The sequence below is a fragment of the Tenrec ecaudatus genome, chromosome 10, assembly GCF_050624435.1.
Source record: "Tenrec ecaudatus isolate mTenEca1 chromosome 10, mTenEca1.hap1, whole genome shotgun sequence".
NCBI classification, from domain to species: domain Eukaryota; kingdom Metazoa; phylum Chordata; class Mammalia; order Afrosoricida; family Tenrecidae; genus Tenrec; species Tenrec ecaudatus.
In genome coordinates, this window is record NC_134539.1 from 6,397,890 (window position 1) to 6,409,977 (window position 12,088).

Consider the following 12,088-nt stretch of genomic DNA (forward strand, 5'->3'; position numbering starts at 1 on the left):
AAAGAAGCCCATTTCTGTGAGGGTCACCGATGGTGCAGGAGAAGCTGGTGAACGGGCATGTGGTCTGCGGTGTACATTTTCAACCAAAACAAGCCTGTGGTCTCTTTCTTCCATCAGTCAAGTGGGAGAGCTATATGATGGCCAGGAAGGCCATTGCAAGGGGGCAGATGAGGGAGGTCAACCCTGGTGGCTTCTGGCTTCTTGCTGTCACTGTCCTTCTCCTCAGCAGATCAACCCATAGCTGGAGCTGGAGTAGGGCAGCCACGAGCCACCACGAAGGCAAGACTAACAGAATTGGGGACCGTGGTCTGGACACCACTGAGCTGACCCCCATGGGCAACACTGCTCCGCCCCTGACTTCTCTCTGCAGAGGGAACCCTAACCCTCTGGCCAAGGCTCTCCAATGCCCTATTCACAGCATTCTTAGCAGCCCAGGCATGACGCCCCGGTGCCCTGAGGCCCCAAGAAACACCTAGCATTTCCATTTATTAAGTTGTTCGGGGTAAACAGCTTAATAGTACTTAGGTACTAAGAACTTATAAGCTGTTACACGCACGCACACACACACACACACACACACACACAACAAAGAACAGGTGGCCAAATGCTGAAAGAAAAGAAACAACACCCCACCACAGAATGCCAAGCACCCGGGGTGGTGGTGGTGGTGGTGGTGGTGGTGATCGGTGCCCGCCAGTCAGTTCCCATTCATCTCCCCCCTCCATACACAGAACCAAGCAATGGAGATCCCCTCACAGAGGGGTTCAGGAGAGGAGATGGGTCAATTAGGGTGCAAGGTAGTACCGATGAAGAACACAGCTTTCCCCCAGATCCTGGATGCTTCCTCCCCCGAACTACCATCATCCGAATTCTACCTTGCAGGGCTGGATAGGGCAGAGGTTGTACACTGGTACATATGAGGGCTGGAGGCACAGGGAATCTAGGGTGGATGATACCTTCAGGACCAAGGGTGTGAGGGGCAATGCTGGGAGGGTGGAGGGCGAGTGGGTTGGAAAGGGGGAACTGATTACAAGGACCCACATGTGACCTCCTTCCTGGGAGAGGGACGGCAGGGAAGGGGGGGAAGGGAGACTCCGGATAGGGAAAGATATGACAAAATAACGATGTATAAATTACCAAGGGCACATGAGGGAGGGGGGAGCGGGGAGGGAGGGGAAAAAAATAGGACCTGATGCAAAGGGCTTAAGTGGAGAGCAAATGCTTTGAGAATGATTGGGGCAGGGAATGTATGGATGTGCTTTATACAATTGATGTATGTATATGTATGGATGGTGATAAGAGTTGTATGAGTCCCTAATAAAATGTAAAAAAAGAAAAGAGGAGGAAAAAAAAGAAAATGATTAGGGCAAAGAATGTACAGATGTGCTTTATACAATTGATGTATGTATATGTATGGACTATGATAAGAGTTGTATGAGCCCCTAATAAATTGTTTAAAAAAAAAAAAGAACCGCCAAGACTGAGAGGCTGGGTGGTCCAATGGTGAGTGTGCTTCTCAAACCCTGCAGGACAGGGGAGTGCCCCACCCTCCGGAGCCCCGCCCTCTGCTCCGGTCCACACTAACTGGCATCCAGCACTCGTTTCTTATCGCCTCAACCCCAGGAAAGGTAGGCAGACGCGGCTCCTGGGGAATACTCACCTGCCACCCAGGAAAGCAGGTTTGATGGCCAGCCCTGCACCTCATGCACCCCCCACCCCTTTGTCAGCAGAGCCTTAGGGGGTGCTAGGAGGCAGAACACCCTTCAGTGGAGCTTCCAGTCTAAGGCAGACTAAGAAGAAAGGCCTGGTGATCTACTTCCTAAAAGCAGGCCAGGAAACCCCTGTGGATCAAAGCAATCTGATCCACAACTGCCCCCTGGGATGGCCAAGGGCTTGGAGACATGCTGCTCTGGTGTGCACGCAGGAGCCAAGATTGGGAGCCAACCCAATGCAATAAACAGCAATAAGGAAAATGAAGCTGCATAACGATCTATAACCAAGGGGAACATAGGGCCATCGCCTGTGTAACCTGTGAGCTTTCTCGGGCTCATAGTTTGTCTGGTGGTCAAGAGACGTTGCATTTCAAATTCCAGATATCCGGTGGCTCTCCAAGAGCACACTGTGGTACCCCCAGTGGCGGCAGCCTCTAGCTTAAGGCATCCTCTCTGGGATGAAAGCAAGCCATTCACCAGCTCACCAGGGTCCTCAAGATAAACCAAAACTCCTCAGTCTGTCACCCGTGACCCTTCATCGGGTGCCCGGCGAGTCTCCTACAGCTCCATCTCTATGTAGACTTCCAACCCTGGGGAACCAGGGAGGAGTCCGTGGCCTTGATCTCTCCTCTCCAGCTCTTGCTTTGCAGGGCTTTGAGCCAGTTCTTCCCGTTCCATTATGGCTGACGAAGCCCAACCCGAATGGATCCGAAGTTGTGAAGTGCCAGCCTATTGGAATAGGGAGACGTACAGGGTGATGATGCCCTGCTAGAAACCTTCATCTCCCTCTTAAAAATCAAGGGCAGCCGGCGATCGCATAGCAACCAAAGCTCTTGACTGGCAGAGTCTGAAACAATGGTGCCCGGCTCAGAGATGGAGGCCAACCACACCATTCAGAATGTGAGTCACCCTCCACAGTCCTGGAAATAATCCAATCTCCCACTTCAGGCTCCTGAAAGGCTCACTCCACCTCTTTCAAGTCAACCATTCCAAGACTGGGAGCCGTAATTTTTCCAATGCTGGTTATCACTCTGGAAGACTCTTCTTTTATACATTCAGGGCTGCTCTGATTTTGCTGTGTTGGCCACGGATGAAGCCATGGTTTGAAGACTCGATGCTTTGATCTTTACCATAACCCTCCCTGGAGTAAATTTCAGACAACCCTCTTCACATGAACAAATGCGCACACACACGCACACATACAGGACAAACCTGTTCCATGTCTACAAGGTTAGTCTCTTAGCCTACAGGTGTCAGCTGAGAATCCCTACTCTTCCTAGACACACCCATTCACCTTGGGCAAAGAACCCCTCTCAAATACTACCCTAAGAAGCCCTACCTTACTTATTGCTGCGTTGGTTTACCTGCCCTTTTATTGTGTGACTCCGCCAATTCTGTGAGTACAAGGACTGCGTTCTACCAGGCAGGGTGGCTCGTGCAGAACGGCGTCTTGCCCCGTAGCATGTGCTCATTCATCATTGAGTAGCTGGCTGGCGGAAGCTCAAACAGCCCAGAACACCATTCCCAGTCAAGTACTGGCTCGGTTTACAACCTGGCTCACGGGGTCTGAAAAGGATGCATCCAGCTACTTCTGACACCAACCAGACCACTGGTGGGCCCCAAGATCAGGCTCCTGGGCCTGTATCCATCAAGCATGGCCCAACCAGGTAGATCCAGAGCAAGCCCTATACGCTGGGGAGATGAGCAGGTAACCAGAAAGTCAAAAGGCGAGGGCTCGAGCAGCCCAATCTTTCATAGAAGTTCCAAGACACACTGACCCCGAGATCTCATTATGCCTTAAGTATCCAAGCATCTATTTTAATTTTATTTTTTGCCTGCTGCTCCAAGGGCAATAGAGGTGGCTGTCTGCTCTCCCAGAGGTGATGGCCTTGGAAATGCTTGTGGGGTACTTCTATTCTGTCCTATGGAGGCACTGGTGAGTTGGAACCAAGTTTAGTTTGGGTGTTCGTATTTGGTTTGGGTAAAAAATGAAAGCCAGTACCAGTTTTCAACCTGTACAGTAAGCCCAGCAGGCAGGAAGAGGTAAAAGCCTCTGAAAGCCAGCCGTGGGTCCTGGATTGCCTGGTCACTGGCCGGTCCCTCCCACCACTCCCTGCATTGGCAGTCATGGGGCACATGAACAAGGGTGTGTGCCAAATCCTAACCCCTTGACCAGGTTAAGGAGCCTTGGTGGCACAGTGTGTATGAGTTTAGTTGCTAACCAAATGAACAGCAGCTGAAACCCAGCAGCCAGTGCAAAAAAAGGGGGAGGGGGAATATTGTTGGCTTTTTGCTTTGTAACCACGATTCTAATTTGGAATCACGCTGGTTACCATCAAAGTACTCACTTCCAAACACTTTACCGGCTGGTGGCCTGGGTCCCTTTATTGGTTAAATCGATAAGTGCACAAGCTGCCGGGGCTGCTGGGATTTACTATGGCACCCAACACAAGCCTACTGGTGATCTCATGAGTCCCTTTCTCTTGTTGGCCAGTATTCGCATGTAGCAGAGCATGCATTCCACGGTCCACTGGTCAAGCAGGAGCCACGAGATTTGACTGGAACTCTGTCCCCCCAAATTCAAGCACACGAACAAACATTAAGCATGGCACGTAGCCGGCCACACTGACGGCACAGGAACCGGGAAATGACAGAGCTCCTGTAGACGGAGCCACAGGGACACGGTCCCATGCTTACACTGAAGAAATGAGACAACTCAAGCCCAAACCGAAGCAAAGCAAAAGGGCAGTGAGTGAGACGGAGGAGAGAGCAGGGAAAGCGGAAGCGGAAAGGAGACAGGAGAGAATAGGAAATTAAATGCGAGGAGACTTCCAAAAGTTCCGTGGAAGCCTGCTATCGTTGAGATTCCATTTTCCCATAAACCTTTTGATGTCCCTTTGCAGGTCCATAAAGGCATATTTTAGCCTTGTGAATTTGGGCTGTGTGGGAAGCCACTGTCTCCCTACAGAGAAATATGCAGGCACCAAGACAAAGGACGTACTGACCGCTTTGCTTGTTACAAATCATCATCCACCATAATTAATTACCTGGGCAAATGGGTATTCACAGGGATGTTAGTGGTTTTATTTGGTGGTGTGAATATCAAAGCTCAATGCTAGAAATACCTTACTTGTGTGACCACTCTTCATAAAGCTGAGCTTTCGATGTCCTTTCTCTGCTAGTCTAAGCACACATATCACTTGCAAGATAACCTCATGAAGTCAACAGCAGCCTCGAGAGACAGTGTGTCATTCACATAGCCAGCTGCTCTCCAACAATTACTCTTTAATTAAAAGTACATGGTAACTCAAATACTCTTGAGTTAAAAACATCATCTCTCTGCCTTTCCAACGAACCCAGGTCTTCTGGCTCAGCACAAGCTCTAAGTACATCTTGTCATTCTTCTCCTTGGGCGGGTTTCCTCTCGCTACTATGTCATAAAAGTCATAGGTTCTGGTCTTAAATAATTTTCCCATCAAAGTGCACTCATTTCTCATCATATGGCTATTTAAATGATCCCCTACCCTTTTTCATTTATTGACTCATTTATTTATTACCATTCCAGCACCCAAGCAGCCCTAAGGGCTAGAATCCAGCCCCTTTGGAGCAAGAAGACAGTATCTCATCAAACTTGACCTTGTCCTTCCACCACACCCAGCCACCTGATCGCCCAAGATATTTCCCCCCAAGAGAAGTCAAAAGATAATCGAAACCAGAATAAATTTAAAATGGGACAAATTAAAAACAAAGGATAATGTGTTACGTTTTAACCTACTATATCTGCCGTAATCCACTTTCCAATGCACTCTGTCTGAAAGCAAGATTATTCACATTCTTGGTCAACGGACCAAGATAATTCAATGAAGGCCAAGTCTACAAATGGATTTTGAGCGTTCACTGTCCTCCATAGCTTCCTGTAAACCAGGGACTCCGAATTTAAGCTCTAATACAATTCCCTCCTCTAATCTTGGATTTTTTAACTTTTTAACTTAGAATTCTTAAATCACAAGGGCTGATGTGTAGACTTAGCTAACACTTGACATTCCTATTTCTGATCTTGCTATTTTACCTTCCACTCCAACTCCCGGTCCCGTAAGGTGTCATCTGTGTACAGATGCTACGGATCACTATGGCCGGCCCCTGCGCGCGCGCACGCACGCACACAAATGCACCCAAAACCCTGGGGAACAAATTAAAATGCCATGGACACCACTGGCTTGGACACTGCGCCTGGTATTTTCCACAAACTTTGCTGGCAGAGAAAGACTGAGAAGAGAAAATAATAAGAATAATTTCCACTTTCCAACGATCCCCCCAAAATAGTCCTACCTTTCCCAAGATTTGGAGGAAACGGCCTTCCAAACTCCTGCTGCTTTGCCTTTAAAAGGTGTGGCCCGGCCAGTCCCCCAGCCTGAGTGGCCTGGAACCGAGGTTTGCCATTGGTCAGTGCTTGTCTCCGGGGACTCAGAGCAGGCAAGTGGAGGGGACTCTCGCCCATGCTGCCCTGGGAGGCCGTCCCTCCTCCTGTGGGCATCTTGAGATGGAGGCTGTTGGTGAAGCTTCCAAGAGCTGGGCTCGGGGAGGTGCCACAAGGCGAGGGGATGGGAGTCCCCACGTGGGCACGCAGAGTAGGGATGTGGGGGCCACTGGCCATCCCGGGCCCCTGGGGGGGCCCTGCCGTCCGGTGCAGATTCATGCCACATGCCCTTCCAGTCATTTCTGAACAGCCCGGGACCAGCAGGATGGGCAGTCTCCAAGGGCTCGACCCTCTCCGCTCAGGCCAAGTCCAGAAAGTTATCCATGGTGTGGGTCAGAGCCTGTTTAAGAAAAATAAAGGGAGGTGTTTCGTAAAGGAAAAATGAACATTGGTACCAGTGAGTTTTCCACCTGTGCGGCAAGCACTTCAAGAAGGAAGAAGCCTCTGAAACAAGATGCCTGGGTGCAGAGCAGGGTCCTTGCTTGCCTGGTCACTGGCTGGCACCCCTCCCCGCCACTCCCTGCAAGGCAGTCATGAGGTATGCGAACTAGGGTGTGTGGCAAATCCTAATCCCCACATCGGCGCTTAAGGAGTCCCGGTGGCACTGTGGTTCAGTGTATTCAGCTGCTAACCCAAAGGTCAGCGGTTCAAATCCACCAGCCACTGCAAGAGAGAAAAATGTTTTCAGGAAGCGTTGCAGACTTGGAAACTCTACTGGACAGGTCTATCCTACCCTATGAGTCAGAATCCACTGTCTATGAATCAGTAACTGTCTACTCCTGTCGTGATAATCCTATTGGAAAGAGAGTTTGGTTATGGTCACGAGGCAGTATGAGAGTGGGGTCCATCTCTTCCAGCACTTTCTGTTTGGAGTTCTGTTTCCCCCTCCTGGTGAATGGCGACAGTTCGTGTGGTATTTCTGTCACCGCAGCAGCTTTAGGTGACTGGCACAGGCGTTATTTCTGCCATAGCAACACTAGGGGACTGAGGCAGGACATGGTCCTATCACAGCAGCAACACCGGAGACCTGAGACAGGACATGCGTGGTATTTCCATCACAGAAGCACTGGGTGACTGAGACAGGACATACGTGGCATTTCTGTCATAACAGCGGCTCTAGGTGACTACTGGCACAGTACACGAGTGTTGTTTCTGTCTACTGGTCAGCTTGAAAAGGAAATTCACTGCTGTGTAGCTGATCGGACCCTTCCACTGACTTTTGCTCCAAGTGTGTGTGGGAAACCCCATTGGCACAGCCTATGTGAGCTGTGAGACCAGTGCTTCCAAGCCAACACACCCATGCCCTCTGCCAGCAAGTCGATTCTGACGCTCACAGCCCGACAGCACACAGAGCAGAGCTGCTCCCACATACCAGCAGGCGCGAAAAGAGCGCCGTTCTACCACATGCAAGGTCAGCGGGCGCTAGTCGACTCGACGTCAATCAACAACAATGAACATGCCACTTCTGATCTGCACTCCGAGAGCAACCTGGTGCACGGTCCTCAGATGTACCACTCTCGTGGAGACGGACGCAGATCCCCATGCATTGTCATCGACTCGGCTGCGGTGGCCTTAGTTTCCTGCCTCGACTTACTGAAGATAAAAACCTGGGCCTTCCCAGCCGCACTGGGACCTTGTTTCCAGCCTGCTTTGACTATGGTGCTGGAAACAGAAGTAATCCCACAAGACTGTCGTTCCAGGAAGATCCAACACACGTAAAAGGGTTATGGGAAAATAACCTCATGGAACCAGAGGGAAAGACCCCAAAGGGCAGATGAGAGCCAGCCCACATGGTTTCACAGCTTGTATGGAACCTGTAGGGGGTGCAGGACCAGGCCGTGTTTCGTTCTGTTGGGCATACAGGGCTGCTCTGGGCTGGAACTTTCTCCGTGGCAGCAGCAGGTCGCGGCCTTTCTCCTGGAGAGCTCCTGGTGACTTCAGAGAGCCAACCTTTCCACTGGCAGCTGAGCACGTCACCACTGTGCTGCCAGGGTTCCTCAGAAAGGAAGACAGTGCTTCTGGAGTGGAGCTCTCTCCAGGATGCCCACCATGGACCACATGAGGCAAAGTGGCCACAGTCCTGGGGAGCTTCATGGGGCAGAGAGGAGCGACTGGCATGAGCACAGGACATACTGTCCACCTGTCTGTCAACCACTATTGTCAACCACTATGGGAGACCCTTCCCTGCCTTGGCCAATGGTGTCTTCAGCCATCGAGTCAGCGCAAATGCATGGCAACCTTATGTGTAACAGAACAAAACACACCTGGTCTTGTACCACCTTCAGGATCAAACTATGCAGACAAGGTGTCTGACACCAGCGGGGTCACCTGCTGCTGGAAAGCCCGGTAGCTCAGCTCAATCTGGAACCAAGGTTCTCCAGTTGCTGTGAATGCCTGCCAACCTCTACCTAACTCCGCAGTGTTCCCAATGAAAGTAGAGTAACCGTGGTGGAGAGGTTGTAGCAGAGCTTCCAGAATAAGATGGACTAGGAAGAAAGACCCAGTGACCTACTTGCAAAAATCAGCCCACAAGATAGCGATGGTGTAAAACATGAAAATAATGATTTATAATTTATCAGGGGTCTATGAAGGTGGCAGGGGAGGGGAGGGAGGGGAAAAAAGAGGAGCTAATACCAAGGGCTCAAGCAGAAAGACAATGTTTTGAAAAATGATGGCAACATATATACAGATGTGTTTGATACAATTGATATAAGGATTGTTATAAGAGCTGTAAGAGCACCCAATAAAATGAGTTATTAATTTTAAAAAAATCAGCCCATGAAAGCCCTATGGATCACAACAAAACAGTACCTTGACCAGTAATCCCCCACAATACAGCAAGAAGCTAGCTATACAGCACAGTGGTGCCACTAGACAATGAGTGACAGATGCAACCACAACCTCTATTCATTCATGGGGACATGAGAGACAAGGAAGGAAGCCACCGTGCAGCAAACACAGGAAAAGAGGGCTGAGATCAAACCAGGAGGAGTCTAACCCACCCTACTACCAGGGAGCCAGCTCTGACCCAGAGTGACCAGATAGGATGAAGTAGAACAGTCCGTGGGGTTTCCAAGGCTGGCATCTTTATGGACCCAGACCGCCAGTCTTCCTTCAGAGAAGCTACTAGTGGTTTCGAACTTCCCACCTTGCAGTTGGCAGCCGGTGCTTAACCACTGTGCCACCAGGATTCCTTCAGTAGAAGCCAGAAAGCCTCCATCGGATCATCTTTTTCTGCCTGATTCTCCCAATGCCTCAGGCAGATATTTTAAACTCACCCCCCTTACCGCTGACATTATAAATCACCAGAGAAAAGGCAGAGAGAGGTCCTTGAAGGCAAACGTCTTGTGAGGAATTTCTTCTTGTTCTTTATCACTGTAGAACATCAAAAATATCTTCAAGTCAAAGCGCTCGCTCAGCCTTCAGAAAAAATTTTACTGTGGCTTCCACCGTAGTGACTGTTCTTGCGAGGTGCTATTGAGCCAGCGACCTTACACACAACAGATTGAATCCCTGCAGCACGGCCCTGCACCATCCTCACAATGGTTCCGGTGCCTGAGCCCACCGCTGTAGCCACTGTGTCCATCCATCTCGTTGAGGGCCTGCCTCTCCCTCACCGCCCCTCCCTTTTACCAAACATGATGCCCTTCTCCAGGGAATGGTCTCTCCTGACAAGATGTCCAAAACACGTAAGATGAATTCTTGCCATCCTTGCCTCCAAGGAGCACTCTGGCCTCTAAGGAGCACTCTTGCCTCCTCTTGCTTCCAATATAAAATTGGGAGGGGGGGGGATCACTTTTATCAGTTCTTCATTTTACTAAAGGTTCTATCAGCCTTGGACTTTTCATCAAGGCATGGTGTCTAAGAAAAACCCCAGGATTTTCATCTAAGCCAGGCCTCCCTCCTTCCCTCCCTACCCCCACTCCATGACAGTCCATGCTGAACAAACAAATAAATTCAGGTTATCCACTCTGGGATCACTCAAGTATGTATGTGGAACAGTAGGAAACAGATTGATCGTAAGATTTTGGCTCGGGAAAAATCCCAATGCATTTTCAGATGCTCCGGTGAAGAGACTCCTAGAAAGTTACCTGCCCCCCTGTCACTCTGTGGGCTGTCTCCAGGCCTTACTAAATAGACACTGTCACCGCTGTTGGTGGGGATCATCGATTTAGACGCTGAGAGACTCCATGTGGCAGATAGAAAGTTCCCGGCCATCATCGGAAGCAGATGACAAGTCTGCCTTCCTGGGGAGATCCCGGAGGGGTTGAACCCACCCATCTTTGGGTGAGCGGCCAAGCGCTGCACCCTTGCACTACCAGCACTACCGTTCCCAGATACTGTTGTCAGTAGGTGCTTTGGGGTGGATTCGACTCAGAGTCACCCCATGAAAAACCAAATGGAACACCACCTGGTCTCACATCACGCGCACAGCTGCTGCTGTTTGAACCAACTGTGGCAGCCGGAGTCAACCCAGCTCATCGGAAGCACTTCGCTCGAGGGTCTACTGTACAGCAAGCATGATGCTCTTCTGCAGGACAGCCCCCTGCTGACAACGCATCCAAAGGCTTCCGACCAAGTCCTCTTCATCCTCGAGCCTCAGGGGTGTTCTAGCTGTAGTTAGTTTTCGCAGGGGAGAACGATCGATAATCCCGGGCATCTGCTCCCCAATTCATGGATGGGAATATCTGGGAATTCTGAACTCTGCAAAAGAGAACTTTCTTCAACAACCACCCACCCCCGCGGGGCCCCCGCCACTTATTTTTTACAATTGTGAAAGAAATATGCGGTGTTGGCAATGGGACTGCAACCATGAGTCACGAAGACCGCGGTCCAAATGACAAGTGTCTGCAGATTTACAGACTGCACCCATTTCCAGGTTTTGAAGAACGAGGGCACCATTCCTGGCAGCAAGACCATATACAGGTGGGAATTCTCATCCAAAAAGCCGGATAAAAAAACATATGTGGGCATCTTAGCATGAGCTTAGATCATTAAGGAGGTGCGTTTGCACGAAGGAAAAATAATTAAAGTGCTGAGAACTTAATTAGCCATCAGACACACTCACACCTGCCTGCCTTGAATGAGAGGTTTGCTTTCTCTTTATTTTTTGAGCCTACATTCCTCTTTGAAATCACTAGGGGTTGAAAGTAGAAACAACAAACACACACACACACACACACATACACAAGCACTTAAATTTTATTACTGACATAGCAGCAGTCAGAAAGTAAAGTGATTAATAACTCATACCATAAAGAAAAACCAATTGGTACATGGCATGTGAGCTGAGAAAAGCCAGTCTCAGGACAAATTTTTTTTTAAACTACATGTGAAACTATGCCTAATAGTCCATTTTCAACATTAATTATGTCACCAGATTTTTTTCAAGGTGAAAATCAACCAAGCAGTTGGCCCTTACGCCAATGCTGACTCGTGGTTACCCTATGCGTGTACTGGACTCCGGCAGGCTTTCTTTCCAGTGACTGGTCTTCAGAAGCAGATCTCCAGGCCTTGCACCGGAGGCACCTCTGGGTGGGAGCAAGTTTCCAAGCATGTGATCAGGCACCTAGCATCTGACCGTTTGCACCACCCAAGGAATTCCAAGGACACAACGCCACATTTTACAGTCAGTGTAGTCTAGCCCAACGACAAGCAGTCCCTGGTTTACACTGGCCCTGGCGTTACCGCCAACTGCACTTACAACCCAGGGGCTGTTGGTGCTGCTTTCCATCTCATCGTGAGTCATCAATTCTGTCTACAGCACTGCAGCGCATGGTTTCCTGATGTGATCGTGCTCAGCCATTCAGTGACGAACATTTGAAGGCTGGGTTTGAAAAGACACAGATAATAAAGGGCATTCATGATGAAACTCTGGGCTCTTTCCAAACTGTATGTG

The 12,088-nt window shown here is 49.8% G+C and overlaps 1 protein-coding gene across 3 annotated transcripts in view; it reads right to left on the reverse strand.

Annotated features, from left to right (window-relative positions):
• GLIS3 (GLIS family zinc finger 3) overlaps positions 1-12,088 on the reverse strand; it is a 439,975-nt gene that overhangs the window by 413,571 nt on the left and 14,316 nt on the right. For 2 of the 3 annotated variants that reach the window (XM_075559879.1, XM_075559878.1), the window contains exon 2: positions 6,042-6,529. The exons of the other annotated variant lie outside the window; for it this stretch is intronic. In XM_075559879.1, coding sequence (XP_075415994.1) covers positions 6,042-6,415 — 374 coding nt within the window. In that variant the 5' untranslated portion in view covers positions 6,416-6,529. The remainder of the gene's footprint in view (positions 1-6,041; positions 6,530-12,088) is intronic. 3 annotated transcript variants of the gene reach the window in all.